The 27,072-nt window shown below is 44.0% G+C and overlaps 1 protein-coding gene across 6 annotated transcripts in view; it reads left to right on the top strand.

Moving 5' to 3' along the window:
* The window catches only part of MDGA1 (MAM domain containing glycosylphosphatidylinositol anchor 1), a 544,714-nt gene that overhangs the window by 359,101 nt on the left and 158,541 nt on the right, over positions 1-27,072 (top strand). For 5 of the 6 annotated variants that reach the window (XR_012801245.1, XM_075598788.1, XM_075598786.1 and 2 more), the window contains exon 6: positions 11,017-11,109. The exons of the other annotated variant lie outside the window; for it this stretch is intronic. Coding sequence is in view for 4 of the 5 variants with exons in the window: in XM_075598788.1 (XP_075454903.1) it covers positions 11,017-11,109 (93 nt within the window). In the remaining variant the exon portion in view is untranslated. The remainder of the gene's footprint in view (positions 1-11,016; positions 11,110-27,072) is intronic. 6 annotated transcript variants of the gene reach the window in all.

Here is a 27,072-nt window from a genome sequence, read left to right on the forward strand (position 1 = left end):
GGAGCGGTAAGATACAGATAAGTGGTCAGGACTCTGCTCTCTCTGCAGTTCCCTGTGTTAGGAGCGGTAAGATACAGATAAGAGGTCAGGACTCTGCTCTCTCTGCAGTTCCCTGTGTTAGGAGCGGTAAGATACAGGTAAGTGGTCAGGACTCTGCTCTCTCTGCAGTTCCCTGTGTTAGGAGCGGTAAGATACAGATAAGTGGTCAGGACTCTTCTCTCTGCAGTTCCCTGTGTTAGGAGCGGTAAGATACAGATAAGTGGTCAGGACTCTGCTCTCTCTGCAGTTCTCTGTGTTAGGAGAGGTTAGATACAGGTAAGTGGTCAGGACTCTGCTCTCTCTGCAGTTCCCTGGGTTAGGAGCGGTAAGATACAGATAAGTGGTCAGGACTCTGCTCTCTCTGCAGTTCCCTGTGTTAGGAGCGGTAAGATACAGATAAGTGGTCAGGACTCTGCTCTCTCTGTAGTTCCCTGTGTTAGGAGCGGTAAGATACAGATAAGTGGTCAGGACTCTGCTCTCTCTGCAGTTCCCTGTGTTAGGAGCGGTAAGATACAGATAAGTGGTCAGGTCTCTGCTCTCTCTGCAGTTCCCTGTGTTAGGAGCGGTAAGATACAGGAAAATGGTCAGGACTCTGCTCTCTCTGCAGTTCCCTGTGTTAGGAGCGGTAAGATACAGAAAGTGGTCAGGACTCTGCTCTCTCTGTAGTTCCCGGTGTTAGGAGCGGTAAGATACAGAAAGTGGTCAGGACTCTGCTCTCTCTGCTGTTCCCTGTGTTAGGAGCGGTAAGATACAGATAAGTGGTCAGGACTCTGCTCTCTCTGCTGTTCCCTGTGTTAGGAGCGGTAAGATACAGATAAGTGGTCAGGACTCTGCTCTCTCTGCAGTTCCCTGTGTTAGGAGCGGTAAGATACAGATAAGAGGTCAGGACTCTGCTCTCTCTGCAGTTCCCTGTGTTAGGAGCGGTAAGATACAGATAAGTGGTCAGGACTCTGCTCTCTCTGCAGTTCCCTGTGTTAGGAGCAGTAAGATACAGGAAAATGGTCAGGACTCTGCTCTCTCTGTAGTTCCCGGTGTTAGGAGCGGTAAGATACAGAAAGTGGTCAGGACTCTGCTCTCTCTGCTGTTCCCTGTGTTAGGAGCGGTAAGATACAGATAAGTGGTCAGGACTCTGCTCTCTCTGCAGTTCCCTGTGTTAGGAGGGGTAAGATACAGATAAGTGGTCAGGACTCTGCTCTCTCTGCAGTTCCCTGTGTTAGGAGCGGTAAGATACAGATAAGTGGTCAGGACTCTGCTCTCTCTGCAGTTCCCTGTGTTAGGAGCGGTAAGATACAGGAAAATGGTCAGGACTCTGCTCTCTCTATAGTTCCCGGTGTTAGGAGCGGTAAGATACAGATAAGTGGTCAGGACTCTGCTCTCTCTGCAGTTCCCTGTGTTAGGAGCGGTAAGATACAGGAAAATGGTCAGGACTTTGCTCTCTCTGTAGTTCCCGGTGTTAGGAGCGGTAAGATACAGATAAGTGGTCAGGACTCTGCTCTCTCTGCAGTTCCCTGTGTTAGGAGCGGTAAGATACAGATAAGTGGTCAGGACTCTGCTCTCTCTGCAGTTCCCTGTGTTAGGAGCGGTAAGATACAGGAAAATGGTCAGGACTCTGCTCTCTCTGTAGTTCCCGGTGTTAGGAGCGGTAAGATACAGATAAGTGGCCAGGACTCTGCTCTCTCTGCAGTTCCCTGGGTTAGGAGCGGTAAGATACAGATAAGTGGTCAGGACTCTGCTCTCTCTGCAGTTCCCTGTGTTAGGAGCGGTAAGATACAGATAAGAGGTCAGGACTCTGCTCTCTCTGCAGTTCCCTGTGTTAGGAGCGGTAAGATACAGATAAGTGGTCAGGACTCTGCTCTCTCTGCAGTTCCCTGTGTTAGGAGCGGTAAGATACAGATAAGTGGTCAGGACTCTGCTCTCTCTGCAGTTCCCTGGGTTAGGAGCGGTAAGATACAGATAAGTGGTCAGGACTCTGCTCTCTCTGCAGTTCCCTGTGTTAGGAGCGGTAAGATACAGATAAGTGGTCAGGACTCTGCTCTCTCTGCAGTTCCCTGTGTTAGGAGCGGTAAGATACAGGAAAATGGTCAGGACTGATGTGTTTTCTGAAGTCATTGTGAAGTCACTATTGATGATGCTTGAGTTTCCCCGTGATGTGGCACCTCTAGTACTGCATACTAAATACCAGGGCTCTTTAACTTAAATCAAAAAAGGTTTAGGAGCAGAAGGACCAACAGCTTGTTGTAAATTAATTTTTTAAATGACATTTTTTTAGATTTAAACATTTTACAATCATGTATAACATCCGTACCATACACATTTTACAGTACATTGTGAAAAACTGCCCTTACGGTAGATGCTTAAAAAACTGGTAATAAATGACCATGGATAAAGAGATTAAGGGCAACGTCCAATCCCTTGGTGGGCCAGATTTGGCCCGCAGAGCAACATGTACCCGGTTGTATACACATAACAATCGGCAAGTGTGCTTCTAATGTCCTCATTAGAGTCTTCTTCTTACTTCCTACGAATGTCAGGAGAGGAATGGAGAAGACGAGAAGGCTTTAACGAAGTCTTTGAATCTAGGTTTTTTAGGCGATATTTCTCTTTTTGAAAGAGGAGCCTTAGCAATCTGGAAGTGTATACTAGTTCTTGTTCATTTTAAGGGGGATGGAACAATTATTTTTTATTAGAACATGAAACTACAGTATACAGTTTTAATATTCTAAGTCACATTATTTTGTACTGTCATACTCAGAAGATCTTTAGTCACATTTGACTTAAACATGGCCCTTTACTCTACCTCTGTTCAGTAGCCCACCCAATATTCCTCAGCTCAGAGGTGTCTCTGGTGTATACACAAACGAAACCATTTATACGTATGGAGAGATCTATGCTGGATATTACCCGAAGAGACAGGAAAAAGAATGAATGGGATCTAAGCCAAACTAAAATCTGTGACACAATCACAAGAGTGGAGAAATAAAAATGGTGGTGCGCTGGACATATCATATCACAAGAAGAAATTACCATTGTTGGACAAAGATGGTACTCAACTGGATTCTGAGGGAAATTAAAACACCAAGATGATGAGCAAAACTAAGATGGGTGGATAACATTAGAAGATTTGAGCTATAGTACGAGGAGAGGAGACGCTTGCAACCGTAGTACCTGGAAGATCATTGCGGAGCCTTTCATCCAACACTGGATCGACAAGAGCTGACAATGATGATTTGAGATATATATATATATATATATATTTAAATTTAACATACAGATTATCACAGAAATGTATCTCCATACTAGTCAACTAGTAAAAACCCAGTCTTTGTTTCTGTTATCATCTGAAGAAGAATAATCTGTAGGCTTCCTTATTCTCTCCATAATGTAGAGTAATGGGGATATTATAACCTGTATCGTATGAGATGATACAAAGGGTAGATAGAGGATGAGACACACACTCAGTAATAATGGTAATAGAGGTGGGGTACTTAGCTGCCGGTGCGCTGGTCCTTGGGAGCTCCTGAAGTCCCAAAATGTTCCAGTACAATGAAGAAGGAGGCACACGGTCTTAATCAAAGGAGGTTTAATATGCCATAGAGACCAACGTTTCAGCAGTCTAATACTGCCTTTCTCAAGGTGAAGCCTTTACCTTGAGAAAGGCAGTATTAGACTGCCGAAACGTTGGTCTCTATGGCATTTTAAACCTCCTTTGATTAAGACCGTGTGCCTGCTTCTTCATTGTAATGATACAAAGGGTTACCCATGGTGATATGGGTTATTGCACCCATATTGGCGTTAACTCATATTCAATAATGCCATCAATTTAAATAAATCAATGTTTCAAATAAAATAATTAACAGGAAGACATTATTTATGATGAGATTCAAATATAAACAAGTGTATAAACCAATTGAAACTGTGTGTCAGTGGAACATTCTAAAGAGCTGTTTCGACAGTAGAGTTATGGGATCCTGTGTTTACACTACAACAACCGTTACAAAGCTCTAGCCTGTGTCGCCTCTTATCTCTGCTATCGTACTTCCTCCTCTATCGATCTCTCTGTGGGGGTACCTGTGGGGGCTGTCCTGGGACTTCTTCTCTCTTCTATTTACACACTCTCTCTAAATGACCTTATCACATCTGTTTGGTTCAACTATCACCTCTATGCTGCCGACACACACATTTACCTTTCAACCCCTGACCTTGCACCTGCTGTACAGACCAAAGTCTATCAATGTCTATCAAATGAGGATATAAGTTATAAAATACTGTGCAAGGAGGATATCAGTTGTAGAATACTGTGTAAGGAGGGGATCAGGGATAGTGTTGCATCCTGGTGACTTTGCAAATGAACACCTTTTAGTGAATGTATTCTCTCGCTTGCTCCTCTTTCTCAACACCTAGTCTCTCCTAGACCCTCTACAATCTGGCTTCCGCACTGCTCACTCCACTGAAACAGCCCTCACTAAACTAACTGATGGCCTCCATGCTGCCAAAGACAGAGGTCATTACACTCTGCTCATATTACTCGACCTCTCTGCAGCATTTGACACTGTGGACAACCTCTTCTCCTTCACATTCTCTATACTCTTGGTATGCATAACAAAGCTCTATCCTGGATCTCCTCTTACCTCTCCCATCGTACTTTCAGTGTCTCTTCTGCTAACACCTCCTCCTCTATCAAACTCTCTGTGGGGGTTCCCCAGGACTCTGTCCTGGGACCCCTTCTCTTTTCTCTGTACACACTCTCACTATGTGACCTACTCGCATCTCTTGGGTTTAAATATCACCTCTATGCTGACGACACACAAATTAACTTTTCAACCCCTGACCTCACACCTGCTGTACAGACTAAAGTTTCTGAATGTCTCTCTGCGATATCATCCTGGATGGCCATCCGCCGCCTTAAACTTAACATGACAAAAACAGAGCTCAACATATGTCCTCCCAATCCTGGCCCTACTACCTCCTTCTACATTACTGTTGGAAGCACTATCATACACCCGGTATTACAAGCACGCTGCCTAGGGGTCACATTTTACTCCTCCCTCGCATTCTCCTTTCACATTCAAAATGTAGCTAAAACCTGCTGTTTTTTCCTCTGTAATATTACAAAGATACGCCCGTTCCTTTGTTGCTCTACTGCAAAAACTCTGATACAGGCCCTCATTCTCTTCCATCTCGTCTACTGTAGCCTTCTGCTGTTTGACCTTCCTGCCTGTCACCTGTCTCATCTACAATCTATCCTATATGCTGCTGCTAGGATCCCATTACTCTCTCCTAAATCTGTCTCAGTGTCTCTCCTGCTGAAATCCCTCTCCTGGCTTCCTATTAAATCCCGAATCTCACACGCACACAATTCTCCTACTCACTTAAGGCTACACTCTTCTGCTCCTCCTTACATCTCAGCCCTAATTTCTCACTATACATCATCCCAACTCTTGTGTTCTGCTCAAGGATGTCTTCTCTCTATCCTCTTTGTATCTAAAGCCCTCTCCCACCTTAAGCCTTTCTCACTCTCTACCCAACACCTCTGGAATGCCCTTCCCCTCAACATCTGACTAGCGCCCTCTCTTTCTACCTTTAAGACCTATCTTAAAATCCACCTCCTTAACAAAGCATATATGAGTAGCTCTGTGGCTGAGACTATACACCTCATACATAAACCTTTGGGGCAGGGACCTCCTTTTCCTAATGTTACTTGTATCTCTGAATCTTATTCTCATGATGTGTTATATTATTATGTCACGTGTATTACTGCTGTGAAGTGCTATATACATTAATGGCACTATATAAATAAAGGTATACATACATAAATACATCATCACAAATTCTGCTTAATTCTGAGAATTCGGTGCATTAAACCCACCAGTGGCAACCTTTAATGAATAATAATAATCTGTGAGTTTTGGTGAATGGAGCATTTTAATTGGATAATCTCACAGACCTAATTGAACTAATCATGGCTCTGGGCTTAACCAGAATGCTTTGCTGAATGAACGCGATTGTAAATATAGAATTTGGCTCATATTTTGCTATGGATACTGTTGCAGAGTACATGCAACTAAACATGCGGGTTCTTTGAATAAGGCTTATTTATTTTAGCCTTAAAACATACAGGACACCAAAAACAAATAACTTCTCATCAGCAAACAAAAGAAAAATAGCTTTTTTTTTAGCAGGCTGAGCAAAATAGTTTCTCTTTAGCAGACAGAGCAAAATAAGGTTCTCTTTAGCAGACAGAGCAAAAATAAGGTTCTCTTTAGCAGACAGAGCAAAAATAAGGCAGCTACCCTTTTGCATGCAGGAGCCAGACAGTTCATAAACCATGTACTTTGCAAACAGACCTTGTATCAGTAATCACTTCAGTAACTCACTCCTGTCTCCTGACCAGCTAGCTGCATGTATCCACATCCTGGGGTTTTTAACACACCTTGATTAGGCAGCTGGGATTCAACTAATTGCCATGAGCTTCCCAGCTGAAGTTAACCTCATCACTGCTGCACTGCAGACTAAACATATGTCTGCCAGGCATATAGCTGGTGGCTTTTATTCACCCTGTCACATTCCTCCCCTGTTAGTGTGTGGCTGGGGCTACGCACGGCTGAAGCCCGACCATCCACCCCTTCTCTAGAAAAGAAATCAGCATTTGCGTTCTCTTTTCCCGGCCTGTGCTGAATCTCAAATGAGAAGTGTTGGAGGGCCATATACTGTACCACCTAGCATTGGAATCTTTCATACTATTTACCCACTTCAGTGGAGCATGGTCCGTCACCAAAGTAAAATGGACTCCTGCCAGGTAATGCCTCAAAGCCTCGATTGCCCACTTTACTGCGAGGCACTCCTTCTCAATCACTGAGTAGTTTGTTTCCCTCTGGAACAATTTCCTACTCAGGAAAAGGATAGGGTGTTCAACTCCCTCAAACTGTTGTGACAACATTGCCCCTAGCCCTATCTCTGATGCATCTGTTTGCACTACAAAAGGGCTGTTGAAGTCTGGGCTTCTAAGGACGGGACCCTCTGATAGACACATTTTTATGTCCTCAAAGGCTCTCTGACACTCCCTTGACCATACCACTTGTGTAGGGGCACACTTTTTTGTGAGGTCCGTTAAAGGGGCTGCCACTTCCGAGTAGTTGGGGATGAACCGCCGGTAGTATCCTGCTAAACCCAGCAGAGAGCGTACCTACGTTTTTGTTTGGGGGGTCAGAACTTCTTTCAGGGCAACTACCTTGTCGGCTAGTGGCCTTACTTTTCCACCTCCCACTACATACCCTAAGTATTTTTTTCCGCCTTACCCAAGGCACATTTCTTAGGGTTGGCTGTGAGCCCTGCCTCACTTAGAGATCTGAGGACCGCTTTCAGCCTATTTAGGTGGGCCCGCCAGTGTTTACTATAAATGACAATGTCATCTAGGTAGGCTGCGGCATAAGTCCTATGGGGTCTCAGCACCTTATCCATGAGTCTCTGAAATGTGGCTGGGGCTCCATGCAGTCCAAATGGCATTATCACAAACTGGTGTAAACCCATGGGAGTGGTAAAGGCTGTTTTGCACTTGGACTTTTCCTCTAAGGGTATTTGCCAGTATCCTTTTGTCAAGTCCAATGTGGATATATATTCCGCGTTACCAAGGGCATCAATTAATTTGTTCACCCTTGGCATCGGATATGAGTCAAACTTGGATACCTCATTGACCTTTCGGAGGTCCACACAAAATCTTACCTTCCCATTGGGTTTAGGGACCATAACTAGTGGACTACACCACTCACTGCATGATTCCTCAATCACTCCTAAGTGTAACATTTCTTGTACCTCCTTCTCTACCGGGGCTCTACGACTTTCAGGCAACCTATAAGGACGGGAACGTACTTTTACCCCAGGTGCTGTCTCGATCGCATGTGAAATTAAGTTAGTTTGCCCTGGTAAATCAGAAAAAACATCATGGAATTGTGTAATTATTGCTAACAAGTCCCCTTTTTGTTCAGAGGACAACTGTTTACCCATTGGGATTTTATCGTCACACACGATGTTCTCCCGTGGGGGCTGAGGACCCAAGTCTGTTTCCTCCTCCACCGAGTGGATGAATAGAGACCGCTGCATCTTCCAGGGTTTCAGCAAGTTCACATGGTAAATTTGTTTACCCTTCCTGGACCCTGGTTGAGCGATCTTGTAATCCACATCACCCGTGCGGCGGAGTACTTTGAATGGGCCCTGCCATTTGGCCAGGAGTTTACTCTCGCAACTGGGTAATAATAACATCACCTGGTCTCCCGGGTGAAACACTCTCATGCGAGCATTTTAATTGTAATGTCTCTCCTGACTGTCCTGGGCTGATCTAAGATTCTCTCCAACCAAATGGCCGACCACATCTAGGTGCTTCCTAAGGTCTAGTACATATTGCAGGGTATTCTTAGAAGGGGACCACTGTTCCTCCCAGGACTCCTTTAGGAGGTCTAGGATGCCCCGGTGTTGGCGGCCATAGAGCAGTTCAAATGGAGAGAATCCCGTGGAGGCCTGGGGAACTTCCCGCACTGCAAACAGCAGAAAAGGGAGAAGATCATCCCAGGCTCTCTTCTCTGAATCTACAAATTTCCTCAGCATCCCTTTTAGAGTTCGGTTAAATCTTTCCACCAATCCGTCAGTCTGTGGATGGAAGACCGATGTTCGAACAGACTTGACCTCTAGTAATTTTAAGACATCCTGCATCAGTTTAGCCATAACATTTGTACCTCGGTCTGTCAACATAACCTGGGGAAGTCCAACCCGTGAGAACAGTTCCAACAACTTGTTGGCTACTTGCTTCGCCGTTGCTATTCTCAGGGGGAACGCCTCAGGATATCTTGTGTGTGTGTGTGGCCCTTTAACTGCAGGGGCCTTTTGAAAATCCCGGCACTTCTGACACCATATGTTGCAGAGTACATGCAACTAAACACGCGGGTTCTTTGAATAAGGCTTATTTATTTTAGCCTTAAAACATATAGCACACCAAAAACAAATAACTTCTCATCAGCAAAAAAAAGAAAAATAGCTTTTTTTAGCAGGCAGAGCAAAATAGTTTCTCTTTAGCAGACAGAGCAAAAATAAGGTTCTCTTTAGCAGACAGAGCAAAAATAAGGCAGCTACCCTTTTGCATGCAGGAGCCAGACAGTTCATAAACCATGTACTTTGCAAACAGACCTTGTATCAGTAATCTCTTCAGTAACTCACTCCTGTCTCCTGACCAGCTAGCTGCATGTGTGCACATCCTGGGGTTTTTAACACACCTTGATTAGGCAGCTGGGATTCAACTAATTGCCATGAGCTTCCCAGCTGAAGTTAACCTCATCACTGCTGTACTGCAGACTAAACATATGTCTGCCAGGCATATAGCTGCTGGCTTTTATTCACCCTGTCACAGATACACTGAACTGTTCACCTTAATCATCTGTCAAGGAGTGTATCTAACTCTACCACATAGGCCCAGAACCACAAGGCTCCATTACTGACTAAACGCTGTGTTTACTTAAGTTAATGCCTTGTCAGGTTCTAATTGATATCTTTACAGCTCACTAGCGCAGTGTTAAGTGGCTGTTTTCAACCATAATGAGCCCCTTGGAGATGTGCGCTCACAAGTACCTGCTAATACAAGCCTATTAGTTAATTAGTATGCTATTAAATATACTTTGCATACTCATTAGCATATCTCCCAAGTATATCAGGTGTGCTCCATTTTGAACAGGTACAGTATCTCTTCACATGTTCTTTCAAGACTGGTTTTAGCCGATATATATATTTATACACTTGATCCTAATAAAATTAGACTCCTCTTTTCTTCCACACTCTTCTCTAACTTTTCTCCCCCTGCTCTTTCCCCCTGTCTCTCTCCCCCGCCTCTCTCCCCCGCCTCTCTCCCCCATCGATCTCTCTCCCTCCTTCTCTCTCCAACTGTCTCTCTCCCCCCGTCTCTCTACCCCATCTCTCTCCCCCCGGCTCTTTTCCCCTGTCTCTCTCCCATCGATCTCCCTCCTTCCTTCTCTCTCCCCCCCCGATCTTTCTTCTCCCTTCTCTCTCCTCCTCTTTCTCTCCCCCAATCTCTCTCCCCGCGATCTCTCTCCCCCTGATCTCTCTCCCTCTGTCTCTCTCCCCCGGTCTCTCTCCCCATCTCTCTCCCCCGCCTCTCTCCCTCTGTCTCTTTCCCCCGATCTCTCTCCCTCCTTCTCTCTCCCCCAATCTCTCTCCCCTGTATCTCTCCCCCCGTCTCTCTCCCCCAATCTCTCTCCCTCCCCATATTTCAGGCTCCGCAGGGAGCCAATGCCACAAAATGGGTAAAACCGGTGCAATGTGAGCCGTGTTAAACTAACACCAGGCACTGCTAACTTAACATGGTGTTAAGTCTACAGTATCCTAATGAGATCAGTAACGGCTGTGGTTTTTGAATACAATTATCTTTGTGGATTGACGTTAACCTCAGTGAAATTAACATCCATTGCTGATTATGATAACATCACGCTATGAGCCCGGATTTAGCGGCGCTTTGTGAATCTGGGTATGGAATGTTCCATTCATTTATAATTCACGGGGGAGTTCGAGCCATGTGTTTTGCTATTCTGTATTTTTTTTACATAGAGATCCATATAGAGTATAATAAAGCTATATAGGGTTAATGGAATATACCTTTTCATATCTTATAGGATATCAGATGTTTAAACAATTTATAAAACGTCCAGTTGTTATCAGGCAGACTCCTTACTAAACTGAAAATTTGAAAATTTTCTCTCTTCTTGAACGGGTCTCCGTTATTTTCTACCCGGATCCTGCTGATAGCAGCGTTCACGTGTTGGCTGGTGCGTTTTACAACAAAAATGCAATGTAATAGTTTGTGTCTGTCCATATACCTGCTTCCCACGTATCAGTATAGTACTCAAATGAAGTAGAGATAACGTGTTCATCGTGGTGCAGTCGGAAAGGAGTCGGAAACTTATCGCTGCTCTCTCCGTTCAGGAGCAGCTTGGTGGGGACGAGCAAGAGGTGACAATCAGGTCTATAGAAGCAAGAAATCGATCCAGCCTCCCTTTTGGATCAGAGCAGAGGCCGGTCAGTGTCCTCTGTTTAATTCTCCAAGGAAAGGGGCTGTGATGAATGCTGTATGGGGTTTGTGTATGTGCTACACAGGTGGGGGCTGAAAAGTGTTATTCCATATTCCTGTGGCTTCTAGGAAGCAAGTTGTTGAGGGACAGAAATGTGAGAAGAAGCACATTAACAAACTAACACTACCATAGAAAAGCAGAGGAACAGATGGATCAGGAGCGATCAACTCCAGTCCTCAAGATCCACCAACAGGTTAGGGCTTGACTGTCCGTGCTTCAGCACAGGTGGATCAATCAGTGGCTCAGTCTGTGACTGAACTACTGATTGAGCCACCTGTGCTGAAGCACAGATACTCTTAAACCCTAACCTGTTGGTGGCCCTTGAGGACTGGAGTTGACCACCACTGAGAGATATCTATATACAGTAGAGGGTGGTACAAATGTTAATGTTGCTTTGTTATGGTGGTGGAAGACACAGGTAACCACTGGTGTAGACATCCATTGTATTCAGAGAAGCTGTTTAGACCGTTATACTGTAGCTTGGTATGCAAGTTCTGTGCATCAATGCTACCACCTGACTCAGAAAGCTGCCCGCCTGAGCTCCATTCATTAGACACTGACAGTGTAAGGTTCTATTTATCAATATTTTCCGGCTCCAAAACTGGACAAACCAACGAGGTCCCATATTATGAAAGGAAAAGCTCCCAATGAAAGCAATATGATATATTTTCTTTGATATATCTGTACCACTTTTGCTATTCTGCATATGCCCTGTAGTGACAGAATGATAGATAGTATCAGACTGATTCATGGCGCTGAAGATTTAGAAAACTCTACTAATAACTTCAAAAAGTATAAAAATATGGATTTATTTTGAAATGAGTTATAAGACAGAACAGACTGAGATACAGATGTAGCAGAGGTTATGGCTCTCATTAACGTGAGGCATTGCAGAAATGCTGGCGCGTTACTGATCTAAATCGCTATGAAAAACAACGGTTAGAGAAGAAAGCGCATGCGTTATTCTGTTCACTATTTCACATTTGCAGGGGTTATATACAGTATATAATGATCAAAGAAGAAAAGTGTGTACTGTGTAGCGCTATTCGAATATAATAATATATATAAATAAATAGTTTTCACTCTAATATAAATAATAAGTGAATTAAATAATGAGGGCTGCCAACTAAAAACACTAACTACCCAAAGTAAGTGAAAAAAATGCAGAAAAAACAGATGATAGGGGCGCCCTTACATCTACATAAATGTAATAATTCAAAATAGATGCAAATTTTTTTTTTACGTATAATTTATCCAAATATGGGCAGTGTTCGACAAACCTATACATTTGCTCACCCCGGGCGAGTGGATTTAACATCGTGGCGAGCTCCTATTGGCCAAGCAGCACACGTTTGGTACTAGGTGGCGAGTAGATTTTTTTGTGTGGCGAATAGATTTTTTGGTGATTTGTCAACCACTGAATATGGGTATATACAAATACAACCGTATGGGTGTGACACAGTGCTGAAATAGTGCCCAAGAGTTCCAAGGATGTAGAATAATGGATGCAGCCGTTGCTCAGCACATAGAAAGAGTTAAATAAAACAACATAGTGTGATATTGTTAAGTGACAATGCACCTGATACTAATTAAATGGAGAAAATGACCATAGAGAACAAACAAGAGAAAAGAAAAAAATATATATATATTTCAGAGTGATGGAGCAAGCACTAAAAAATACTGAATATAAATCTATTTATTAAAAAGACAAAAATCTAAGAACAAAAATCATTAAAAAAAACTACGACATCCACTTGTCCTGCGTCCGGCAACTATAAGAATCCTACTTTCAAGCTGCAAGTAGGTCAAGCGCATGTGAATAAATTCTGGGTGGCTGCTCCTCCGCTTCAGATATACTGCAGGAATGTCCTCTCCTTCTCCTGCCCAGACCTGCTGGGTGTTCGGAAGGGACCTCCGTCTGCTGAGGAGTTGTCATGTATCTCACTCCCCCTGGTGGAATCTCTACTATCCCTCTTTCTTGGTTGAAGATTTCACCATACTCTTCTTGTGACGCTACCCTATAGCATTCATCTTTTAGGCCAGGAGATATATTCAGGGATGACAAGGGTAGCTCACCTGCCTCGTGAAGGTAAGAGCGAATCGCAGATCTCACTATGTCAGCGTTCGTGCCCAATATGATGAGTGCCCTGGGATGTTCCCGAGGCTCAGACAGACCAGGGCTTCCACCGCCATGGGGTGTGACCGGTTAGTGTTCAAATGCATGATGTCCACTTGAATCGCCACTATCCCATCGATGGGGTAGTCATCTTTACTCAGGCCCCATAACTTCATCTTTTTGATGAAAAAAAAGAAAAATCTTTTCTGCCGACTGCAAGGGAAGATGACTGAGGTGTTGATCGTAGAACGGCCGGTAAATAATGGTCACCTGGGACCTGGTGTCCAGTAAAGCTGAAGAATAGATTCCTTCTATCACAATTCTTATGATAGCGGCGGGTCCTACTCAACAGTAGGCCTCGGGTGGAGAAACTTCCTTGGAATCGGAGGCCGTCTCATCTCCAATCTCCTCAGACAATTCTGGTGCCGTGGGTACTGCCTGTTGCACTTGCACCATGAAGGACTTGGCACTTGTAGGGGATTTTTGAAGCTTCGAGCAAGCCCTAGTGATACGACCTTCTTGACCACAGTGGTAGCAACGCCGCTCGCCGTATTGTCTTGGGCTGCCGGGTGACCGAGGAGCTGTCCCATGACTCACAGCGGTAAAAGGTTATTTTTCCTTAGTAAACCTTTTGGCTTTCGGGCTGGCTACCTCCTTGGTCTCTAACTTGCGGGTCTTTGCCCTTTGGGGACGTATGTAAATCGAGTTTACGCTTCATCCCCTTTTACCAATCCCAAGATGCCCGGGAATGTAGGAGGGGGTCCTTGTAGTAGTGAGCACCTGATCATGATCACGATTTGATGAGTGGGGATGGCCCCTCTAAGAAATTACTTGCGCCGGTATTCGTCACCCGCTGAAGCATCTTCTTGCTTGTTGCTTGGACGAGGAGAACATGATGGGAATTTGGTCGAACTAAATTAACTATGAAATAGGGCACCCCAGGTCTGACATCGCAGTTTAGTAATTAATTGGTTTGAGTGGTTACTGTTTGAAAGAATTCTGAGTTTGATTAATTAATTGCTTTGATTGGTTAATGGTTTAATTAATTCATTGTTGTTCTTGTTATTGCTTGTATTCATTAGATTAGCTGGCTACTGTTTTTATTTATTGAAGTGGTTTGTTCTGGAGTTTTTTAATGTTTTTTAATGTTTTATTATTGTGTGTTTGGTGCATTAATGTATTGTGATTAGGGTGCCCATTGAGTGCTATAGAGGCTATAGAGGCTTATCATGCCCATATTATTATATGGGTATGATGTACCACTATACTACTCAATGGGCACAGGGTGGGTATAGTCAGTCCGGGTTAGGCCTCCCGGGTGGGTAGCGGGGCAGGGTGGGTTAACCCCTTAATTACTATAGCGGTTATTAACCGCTAAGGTGATTAAGGGGTTAGGGGCCATTAGAATGTCTTTATTATGTATGTATGCTTTCTGGCAACGGAGGACAGAGGGACCTGCTGTATCGTGAGGAGGACAGCCAGCATATTGCTGTGATAAGTAGAACTGTATTTATTTACTTTATTTATGCTGGTTAATGTTGTGTTTAATAATGGGCAAATAATCTATTATCCATATCTGGATAATAGTTATTTTGCCCATTACTGTATTGTATGTGTTTGGGAGGAGGTGGGGCGGGATTGATTGAAATGTAGGCCATGTTTATTTGTTAACATACAGGGTTGGTACCTTAGGTCTGCGGGGACCTATGGAGACCACCTGAGGACCCTCCGGACACCCACGGTTACCACCTGTGGACCCACGGGGGACACCTGTGGGCACGAACCGGGGGTCCCACAGCTGTGGGGGCCCCACGAACCCACAGGGACCACCCGATGGCCCCCAGCCCCCCGTGGGAACCACCCGAGGGCCTCAGACACCTGTGCGGTTGACCCGGAGACCCCCAGACACTCGCAGGCCCACCCGTGGATCCCATTGTGGCCCACGGTGACCCGCGGGGACCACCTGGAGGCCCATCGCGCCTGGTGGGAACCACCCGTAGACCCCCAGACCCTTGGATACGGGTGCACTGTATCTCGGGAAGCAAGGGGTCCCCGGACCTCAAACCAACGCGGTTCAGCTCCGGAGACCCCCTGCACATCTACACTATGAATGACATGTATATTAAAAAACATAATTTTCGGACAAGATTTTCGTTGGCAGAGGCGGCTCTCTCAGAGCAGCTCTCTCTGCAGCAGAAATGTATCACCGGGTCAGGCCTTTTCAGAGGCTCGATCCTATCGCTGGCAACAAATCGCTCGTTTAGGGAATTTTGCTATGAACGGTAATGAAGGCTTGCTGAATACCGTGATAGCAACGCTCCAAAAAGCGGCGATTTAAATGCCCTGGCGATAGTTTTTATGAACCTTTACTGAATAAGGCCCTTAGACACTGCAAGAAGATACATTTGTAACTTTACAACCCTGAGTTTCCCAACTACAGTATGGTTTACTGACAACGGTGTCATTATAACTATCTGCATATATTGGGGGTACGGTGTTATTTGGGGGTATACATGGTACTTTATCGCTTTTTAAGGGTATATAAGTTTAAAATTAACCAACCGCGCGCACATTTTTGTGTAACTCCTATTGACACATTCATGTGTTTGTGGATTATTCTGTGGCATTGACTACATATATCAGTATCGTGGCTATAACTGCAGCAGGTCCCACACACCTAATACAGGTGTTTATTTTGCTTGGTTTATGCCGATGTATGCCTATCAGGCTCACACTCCATTTAGTTTTGGTTAACCACCTGTTCCCTGTGTTCGTGGAGGTTTTTTATTACTAATGTATATATTCCATGCGTTTTTAAATATTGGTATAAATAAAACTTTATTATTTTCCGTCCGTATCCTACATGATCCATATAGGAGGTGGTGTATTAGTGAAGTCATTTACCCATAATTACTAATAGTGATCAAGGTTATTTATACCTTTAGGACTTATATGGTCACCACTTTGATATCCACAGCGAGTGCTGATTTTAGGATTCTTTTGGACCCCCTTGGGTCTTATTGTATTATTGCTAATATTTCCTACTTGCACCATTAATTTAACCCTTCAATTTTTAATCAACTGTACTAGGTTGAGCGGCAGAGGTCATCGCTTTGGTTGTATATAAAAAGGACCCCAGGTTTTCATCTACTGTAGTTAATATTTATAAAGAGACGTTTTATTATTAATTTAATAACATTCCACTCAAGTCTTTAATAACAATTTATTTCCTTAATATTTATTAAATGTATTACATTTTAATTATCCAGACACACCCTGGCCTTTGGAACTAATTATCCAGACATAGACTGGAGCAATGAGATTAGAATTACAACTAAAGGAAACAGGTTTTTGGGGGTGCTAAAAGACAATTACATGACCCAAGTTATTGAGGAACCAACTACAGTAGGAAAGGGGCAATACTGGATTTGGTAATATCAAACAGTGTAGATATAATAACAAATATTTACGTCCGGGAACATTTGGGAAACAGTGATCATAACATGGTCTCATTTTGAAATAAATGATCAAAAAACATATTATATGGGTTCAACAAATACTTTGAATTTTAGAAAGGCATATTTTAATAAACTAAGGAATAATCTAAAAGGAATAGATTGTGGTGATGTTTTTTCAGGGAAAATATGGAAGATAAATGGGCAGTCTTTAAAACATTGTTAGAAAAGCACACTTATGAGTGTATACGCTTGGGTAATAAATATAAAAGAAACAAGTCTAAACCAATGTGGCTAAATAAACAGGTAGGGGAGGAAATGGACAAGAAGAGGAAGGCGTTTAGATTCTTTAAGTCAGAAGGGACGGAGGCATCGTATCAGAATTATAAGGAATGTAACAAGTTGCAAAAGGTCAATCAGATTAGCAAAAATGTAAATCAAAAAAAGGATTACAATAGAAAGTAAGATCAACCTTTAAAAGTTCTTCAAGGACCTTAAAAACAAAAAGATTAGAAAATAAAATATAGGACCCTTTCAGTGTGAGAAGGGCAGGCACATTATTGGAGATAAGGAAAAGGCGGAGATATTAAATAAATAATTTTCTTCTGTATTTACCAAGGTAGGAGTCAATTGCAAAAATATTGCAACAGGAGGAAGCCACAACCTCTATATTAACAAACAATTAGTTAACTGTGAAAGAAATGGATAGATGGCTTTAAAAAAATTAAATCCAGTAATTATCAAACTGTGTTTAATATTCAAGGACTCCATTTTCACAGGCTTAGTACAACAAGACTGGCATAAAGTAGACGTGATACCTATATTTAAAAAGGGAGCTAGATCACAACCAGGGAATTACAGACCTGTAAGTCTGACATCAATAGTGGGGAAGCTACCTGAAGGTTTAGTATGGGATAATATTCAGGCATACATAATAGATAACCAAATTATTAGTAAAAAAACCAGCATGGATTTATGAAGGATAGCTCGTGCCAAACTAACCTTATTTATTTCTTTGAAGAGGTAATTAGGAAATTAGAAGACCAGGGCAATGCAGTTGATGTGGTCTACTTAGATCTTGCAAATTCTTTTGATACGGTTCAACACAAGAGGTTAATGTACAAAATAAAGGAAATTGGTTTGGGTAAATATTTGCACCTGGATTGAAAACTGGTTGAAGGACAGACAACAGAGAGTTATCATAAATAGAAACTTTTCAGGTAGGGCTAAAGTTGTGAGTGGAGTACCTCAAGGATCGATACTGGGTCCCCTACTTTCTAACTTGTTTATTAATGACTTTGAAGTTGGCATAAAGAGCAAAGTCTCCATCTTGGCTAATGACACTAAATTGTCTAAGGTAGTAAAATCACAGCAGGATGTAATTTCTCTCCAGAAGAACTTGGAGAGACTGGAAACTTGGGTAGGTAAATGGCAGATGAATAAACAGGTGACTTACAAATTAAATGGGGTAAAATTAGGTGAATCTTTAATGAAAAAAGATTTAAGAGTGCTTGTAGACAGCAGGCTTAGCAATAGTGCCCAATGACAGGCAGTAGCTGCAAAGGCAAATAAGATCATATCTTGCAATTAACGGGCAATGGATGGAAGGGAAGTAAGCATTATCCCACTGTATAAAGCATTAGTAAGACCACAGCATGAACATGGAGTACAGTTTTGGGCACCACTCCATAAAAAGATACTACAGAACTAAAAAAAATCACAGAGACGAGCCACCAAATTAATAAAGAGAATGGATAATCTGACTTATAAGGAGAAGCTAGCTATATTAGATTTGTTTACATTAGAAAAGAGGCGTCTAAGAGGGGATATGATAACTATATACCAATATATTGGGGATCAATACAAGGAGATTTAAAAAAAACTATTTATCCCATGGGCAGTACAAAGGACTCGGGGGGCATCCCTTTAAGTTGGAGGAAAGGAGATTTCACCAGCAACAAAGGAAAGGGTTCTTTACAGTAAGCAAGAGAAAAGAGGAATGCACCCCTAGCGATGCTAACCAGGAAAATGTCCATGTAATAAATATGCAATGTATAGCACATGACGCTTCATTTCCTTCCCAACAAAACAGCTTAATTAGCCCAGAAATCCATGTTCCACAATGTCTATGATGTACATGTGAACCACTGCATAAGTCTCTTATAAACCACAATTTGCAAACACCCAATAGCCTTGTAAGTAGGTATGTCTTATATGGGTGTATGTGGGAAGCTTAAAATAAGAACTGGATTGCAGTTGGAGTCAAAGTAAGTAATATATGGTAAACGGTTACTCACTCATGACCATAAGGAGATCTGGGCACTGTTGGCGTGCTCCTACCGAATGGATACAGCAAACAGAGAGTTGTGAGAGGCGGTGCAGCTGCCTTGGAGGAAATCGTTCATACATTTCTTTACAGTAGGGGCAGTTAACATGGAGACTGTGATGGCAGATACAATAAGATATCTTCAAAAAAGATTGAACATCTTTTGAGAAAGGAAAGGTATACAGGGAAATACCAAATAATTAAACATGGGAAGGATGTTGATCCAGGGAGTAATCTGATTGCCATTATTGGAGTCGGGAAGGAATTTATTTCCCCCCTATGACATATCATTGGCTGATGTTTCACTTATGAGATATTACCTTATGAGATATCATTGGATGATATGCCACTGGGGTTTGTGTTTGCCTTCCTCTGGATCAATATACTGTAAATACAAATATAGGATAAAGTATCTGTCATCTAAATTTAACAAAGGTTGAACTTGGACATATGTTGTTTTACAACCTCATCTACTATTTATTATTATATTTTTTCAATCTTGATTAGTAAATCATATATTCACAAGTTCATCACAACACAAGAGCTTATATATATGTCGTGGCAGGACGGCCTCATGGCAGGGGTCAGTAAGAGGCCAAACAGAGGGTTAGGCTTTAACTCCAGTGGTTTATTCTCTATAATAATAACAGAATAATAAGCACACTGTCCCTTTAAGGAAAAACACAAACCATAAAATTAAACCCTACTCCCCGTGGGAGACTTAGTACACACTCAGGCCCTATCTACCTGGCTGGCCAGCTAAGCCAGTTACCAGCCCCAAAACATACCCTCTTATAAGAGACATACTATCAGGGAATAATATAAAAGACCTTATCTGACAGTTAGGGAACTGTGTCCCATGTGAGTCCAGGCAATCCTTCCTGTCACATCAGAGCTCTGCTTCCTCCATAGGTCTGGAACGCTGGTTCCTTGGAGCAGGACTATGTCCAGCAGTTTGGTCTTGCCCGTGGCAATTCAGTTTCCTGGGTGCAGTTCCCAGAGGGTCCCAAGACCCTGCTCCTTGCTGGGGAGAAGTCACTCTACCCTCGCGGGGAAAAACAAACTCTCTGTCTCTGGCAGCTTCCTGCTTTTTAAACGTATGGAGAAGGCATGGAACGGCTTATGATCCGAAGCATACCACATCTTCTGTAAAACATGGTGGAGGCAGTGTGATGGCATGGGCATGCATGGCTTCCAATGGCACTGGGTCACTATTGATGATGTGACAGAAGACAGAAGCAGCCAGATGAATTCTGAAGTGTATAGGGATATATTGTCTGCTTAAATTCAGCGAAGTTGATTGGACATCACTTCACTTTACAGATGGACAATGACCCAAAACATACAGCGAAAGCAACCCAGGAGTTTTTTTAAGGCAAAGAAGTGGCATATTCTGCAATGAGTCAATCATCTGATCTCAACCCGATCGAGAATGCATTTCACTTGCTGAAGACAAAACTTAAGGCAGAAAGATCCACGAACAAACAACAACTGAAGACAGCTGCCGTAAAGGCCTGGCAAAGCATCACAAAGGAGGAAACCCAGCGTTTGATGATGGCCATGCGTTCCAGACTTCAAGCAGTCATTGCCTGCAAAGGATTCTCGACAAAGTATTAAAAATTAACATTTTATTTATGAATGTGTTAATTTGTCCAATTACATTTGAGCCCCTGAAATAAGGGGACTGTGTATGAAAATGGTTGCAATTCCTAAACGTTTCATATGATATTTTTGTTCAAGCCCTTGAATTAAAGCTGAAAGTCTGCACTTCTATTGCATCTCAGCTGTTTCATTTCAAATACATTGTGATGGCGTACAGAGCCTAAATTATGAAAATTGTGTCAGTGTCCAATTATTTCCGGACCTAAATGTATATGAATGCACATACAGCTGTCTCTTACACATACAAAGGTACAATGTAATTCTATCCCTATATACCAATAGGGACCACATAGTACCTACACACATTAATTGTAATGTAACACCCTCTTACATTTCTACACGTACCCACACCCATTGGTATACACTCCCACTCCACACACACCTTTTGTAAAGCGTTATATACACTGTGGGTGCTTTGTAAATGTATATTTATACACATACACACATACACACACACATCACTAACATTCAGGGACCATTTAACACCTTAAGTCATAAATCGCATACTGCACAGGGGGGAGGGATAGGCTTCAGTCAGATACATTCCAAGATACACTGTTTTTAAGTAAAAACATTTCTTGCTTTATCCATTGTAACATCGCCGGAAGAGAAGATCAGTGTATCTCGAAAGCTCGCACAAATAAAATCATTTAGTTATCTACAGAACGGTATTGTCTGTTCGTTTTTGATTATTAAGCTTGGCTAACACGGTACAGATACACACACACACACACACACACACACACACACATATATATGCTACAAATTATATAGAAATATATTTATTACATTTATTTTTTTATTTCTTTATGGATTCATCACATGGGTAGTAAATTTACCTTCCCATACCGCTTTTCTCCCTTCCCTTCCCAATTCCATGAGTGGGACTTTTCACTTGAGGCTGGTGAGGGCGTCCCGAATTTGACTATCATGAAACACGCTAACCTCCAAACTCTCCTACCCCCAAACTCATCTACCCCCAAACTCACCTATCCCCAAACTCACCTACCTGAAACTCACCTACCTGAAACTCACCTACCCCCAAATTCACTTACCCCCAAATTCACCCAACTCTATACAATGTACATAGCAGGACCACACTAGTCTTACCGAGTGGTCAAGGTGATTCTTTTATAAGAAAAAGCAACTTTCCATTTGTACGTAGTCGGCTTTTCTAGGCTTTTCAGTGCCTCTGCAGTCATGGATTATGCGTGTTGTCTTGGCTGCGTGCACACGCGTTGTACAGATATGACCGGCTGGGATCTGTGGGGTTTTTATTTTCTGGGTGTGCTGAGTTTGTGGGCCTATTTTATAGCTGTGAGCAGCAGCAATGAGATACGTTATGTCCTGTTGGAGTCTGACTGTACACGGTGAACACACAGGCGCTCCTGCTTAACTCTTTGTTTCCTGAAAGGCGTACAACGCAACACAGTGTTTGCGTGACACCCAGACAGTGGAAAGGTTGAGCAGTCACACAGTCCCAACAAAGCGTGTGCCCGTGTGTGTGCGTGTGCGTGTGCGTGTGCTCAGAAATTCCTTATTCGCCTTTTCTGATTTTTTTCATGCTGCTTACACATTTCTGAGTACGTTTCTCTTATTTGTTGTGCGCGACTCTTATAAAAGGCGGCTCTGCGTTATCCCCCTCTATACCGCAGCTTTCCCTCCTCAGTTTGGTGAGGGCCTACTGGGAAATCCGAAAGAACTGTATCTATTCCGTGTTATTCAGGGCTACATCGTTTGCAGTTATTCTCAATGTTTCTTTTGAATTTCTATTCTGAAATGATGACAGAAATATTACAAAAGCTAAATAAGGTGCTATTAGAACCCGCACTGCAGGATGCGGAGAGTAGTGACACATTAGCTCATAGAGAATAAGTCTCATAAGCAAAAAGACGAGGATGACACTGCAGTGACTGACTACTGGAACTGATGTTACGTGCTGAAGCTTAAGCAACATACTGTATGTTAGTGAGGCCGTAAGATGAAAACTCCTGTTTAATATTAGGTGAAGTCTGCAGCCCATTGTTCTGGAAGATTTCAAGCAGAAATCCCCACTACTTGCTGTAATGTGAAGCCGGGGGGGGGGGGGTTCTGCTAAACCGAGACACGAACTAGAGTACTCCACTCTTTTATTTGTGCTGCTATACAGAGAAAGTGACACATATGGGGCATGGATCTCCCAACAGAAAGGGGATCTCGGCCTCCATAGTTTTCTCACGGTTAAGAATTCTTGTCTGGGAGTTTTTGAACGTGTCAAATATCGAGATCCAGAAGTCAGGGGAAATCCTTTGGTTGTACGGTTGTTGTTTGCACGGTTCTTAAATCTATCCAAGGATAGGAAATACAGCTTTAATGCATCTTATTGCATTTGCCAAATATTTTCATCTTATTGCATTTGCTAAATATTATTAATTGGGGCTCCCCATTTGGGACACCCATTAAGGTCTGGGGACATAAGTATTATTTATTAGCAGAATAAATTAACTGAGCTATTGATACTTTATTTCCTGTTGTCACCCTCTCTGTCACTTCAATCCCCTCTCACTGTCACTATGACCTCCTTTATCTTTCACATATCTCCCTGTGTGCATATCCCTCGTGTCCCTCCAGTCCACCCTCTAAGTCAGGGGTGCTTAACTCTAGCCCTCAAGAGCCCCCAACAGGCCAGGTGCTGAGGATATCTCAGATTCAGCACACGTGGCTTCGTCAGTGGCTCAGGCGAAGACTGGGATATCCTTAAAACTTAAACTGTTGGGGGGTCTAGAGGACTGGAGTTGAACACCACTGCTCTAAGTCCCTTGGGCACCAATAGGGGCTCAGCCACCAGGGGAGAAACTCTTATTGAGTCGCCAAAAGGGACCATGCCTACAATTTGATGCTTTCTGAAGGTCGTTTATACTAGAACCTGAAAAGTACCCCGGGTTCACTAGCTGAGAATGTGTTAGATGGCTAAGCATATTCCTCTTCAACACATGTTGCCAAGTGGATCTATCTATCCAAATAGCCAGTTTGCTGAAGGCATTTTATCCCAGACGCTGAAGAAATACACACCGTGTGTCTTTAATACCAATCCTTGTAGGGGATATCAAATTCTAACACGGTGAAGATTGAACACAAGCAGGTCAATTCATTATCCCTGGAATTTAAACTATATAGCCTATTGGCTTCAACACCTAATAATATCACATGACATACTACACTGATTCATAGCATTAAGCATGGCAGAATACCAGAAGGCAGTCCCAACTGAATAAAAAACATCTCAATATTCTCACATGTCAAGCAGCGGATGAGTTCCCAGCAGGAATAGTCTGTCCTACCTGCTCTTTAGGGCTGATGGAGTATACAGGCATTTAAAGGCATCAGGGGAAATGGATTTGAATCTCTTCACTGGCAGAGAGGCAAAGGGTGAATCGCTCTTAAAAGTAGTGGTCTGAACTTAAGTGTAATGTTCCTTACATTTTTATGCTGGAAGAATAGAAAAAAGAGGTTATTTGTAAGTGGATCCCATATACGTCAGAGTAGAAATGACCTGAAGTTTACAATACTAGTAATACTAATACTAATAATAGCGGTATTAATAATAATCGTGCTGCTTTTTTTTTTTTTTAATACTTAGGCCTCGTTCAGGGTGCAGGCTTCGGAGGGAGGGCGTGCTGACGTGCGTGCGTGCGTGCGGCCGTCCGACACAATGTATTTAAAGTGACTTGTGGTTGTCAGGGTAGCAGCTGCCCTGTCTCTGAAGTTCGGAGTTGACGCTGGCTACAGTTTCAATAAACAACCCAAGTTGTTTTTTGAAGCTGCAGCAGCGTCACTGGGACCTCGGCAGCCAATGAAATCATTCTTGAGAATGATTTCAAGACAGGAACTTCGATCCCTCAGCTGCTGTCTGTCGCCCCGCCCCCTCCCCACCTCAACTCCTGAAAAAGTCTGCTGGGGAGGATGTGCACACATCGCCCAGCAGACTGCCGCTCGCACACGCGAACGCCCGCCCTCCAACTCCTGCCCCTGACACCCTGAACGAGGCCTTAGTGTTTTTTTCACGAAGTGAAGGAGTTGTTACAGAGACATTTTAGCAATGAAGGACCAATAGTGAGTGTTTAAATACAGGCTACACGCCAATTAAAAAAAAAAAAAAAAACATTATTTGTAATGGTTTCTTGGAAGGTAATTGTGTTTTTCTGTTTCATGGAAGTTATATCTTATGTCAGTAAAATAACCAAGCTATGTGAAGCCCACCTAAGTAATGAATATCAGGGTTTCCCTCTGTGTGCTGTGCTGTTCTGTGATCAGCCCCTGGGCTGTCATTTATGACTCTGCTTCTGACAGTGACCCCTTACTGGCAGGATGGGAGGGGAGGAAAGGGTGGGATTTCAAAGTAAGGTTTCCCTTTCAGAAAGAAAGCATGGAAGCTTAGGCAAAGTGTGGCATGACCTCAAGGCCCATGCTCAACCAACCCCCACCTTTTCCTCCTGTCCCCTCCCCTCCCTCTTGGTCACAGGCGACACTCCGGAGAAGGGAGGGGGCCTGCTGGAGAGGATGAAGGCAGGAAGTGAGGGGCAGGAGATCATGCCGGGCCCCTTACTGTGTGTTGCAGGGTCTGTCCTGGGTGCAGGTGCTCTGCTACCAGCTGCATGCTGGGGCATGTTCCCAGGACGGAGATGGGTTGTTGTGGTTGTTGACCTGCACTTTTAGGTGGAGATGGGGATGGGATCGAGGGTCCGTCAGAGCCCTCCAGGGGAGCAGCACAATGCACCGTGACTTACCAGGCGATCGAGAATATGGGGGAGGGTAAGGTTAAGAGCCTTGACATTAGGCCCCCTGTTCACCCACACCCTCGATATCCTTTGCACCTCCCCGCCCCCCTGTGACTACCTCCCCGCCCCCCTGTGATGGTCTCATGGCTTGCCTTTCTCTGCATGTCTGACCTCCGGGCGGTGCCGTGTGGGGCCATAGCTGCAGAGGAGTCATCACCGGCTGCAATCTCTTGAGGAGAAAGCGGCGGTGATCAGAGAGCCACACACGTCGAGGATCCCGGTGAGGTACTGCCTGGAGCAGGTGCTGAGCAGTGTGGCAGTGAGGGTGTGAGTGGTGCTAGTAATACAGAGGAGACCGTGAGTGGCCCACGTGATGGGAGGCCGGAGCGGCACGCTCATAGATGCACTAGGCCTCCTGAGAGGACCAGCTCTGAGTGGGGGCCGGCCGCGATAGGTGGAAGCTGCAGGAGGCAGAGCTCAGCAAGGGGTAGGAGGGGGCCCGGGTCTCAGGGTAAAAGACGCTTCCCCTGATCTCCCCCTTTAGCTGCAAAACCCCAGGAAGGTGAAGCTTGAAGGAAGCCCTTAATGGGCACCCTTGCTGGGTTGGAGCCCAGTAGGTCAACTCCAGGGGGGTGTCAATTCCCCATGCCTGGGGGGTCCGGGTATGTTTCACAGCAGTTAGCAGAGGTGGTAAGGGGTCTAGCGCCGGGGGTTGGGCCCGATCCCTCAGTAAGCGAGTTGTCCTCCTGAGTGGCATTTTGGCCGCTCTAGAGTGGCGCCCGGGTGGACCTATCGCTATCCAAGAGTTGAGTTTAGCCCCGTTACCCCCACTATGGTGACATTGAAAGATGGCTGGGACGTGAGTGAGGGGAAGTAAGAGGGTGCTCTGGAGGGTTTTTTCCCCAATAGGGGGCGGTTCAATTTGTTTGCATAGTGACTATTAAACAGTGTGAATTGGTTATTGTTCATTCAGATCAGGTTGGGAGGGTACCTGTGGGTCTGGCGGCTGGGGCTAGTTTATGGGGTTAGCTAGCCCCATTGGTGGCGGATGGTTGGGGGTCTAAGTGCAGGGTAACCTTTCCAGACGAGGCTCAGTTACAGTAATGGGAGTGTGAAGACGGTCCAGGCGTTGTAACATTTTCTAGCCACACATCCCAGGGAGCGCCCCAGTTCAAACATCCACTCAGTTACAGTAATGCCTGGTGGGGGCATGGTTGGTGAGTGGGCAGGGCTCCTTGTGATTTGAGTACCTGGGGCCCAGCTGACGTGGGGTCAGCTGAGTAGCTGGGACTTTGGACGGTACAAGCTAAACGGCCACGATTTGGGCGTCATTGTCCTTACCTGTGGGTGGAGCACTCTGGCAGGGTCAGCACCTCCTCATTTGCTGTTTTTCAATAAAACCCACGCCCATTGTAACTCTAGACTCTTGTTGGTGTGTTTGCGCGGTGGGGGGGAGGGTAGTTGAGGGAGCAACATCGCAGTTATGTGTCCCGAGTGTTAGAATTATTATCTACATTGCATCTCCCTGCTATCTATGGACAGTTTCTTTCTGTACAAGCTATATGTAGCACACACAGCTGTCTCTTACACACAC

Source organism: Ascaphus truei, chromosome 4 (genome assembly GCF_040206685.1).
Source record: "Ascaphus truei isolate aAscTru1 chromosome 4, aAscTru1.hap1, whole genome shotgun sequence".
Classification (NCBI taxonomy): Eukaryota; Metazoa; Chordata; class Amphibia; order Anura; family Ascaphidae; genus Ascaphus; species Ascaphus truei.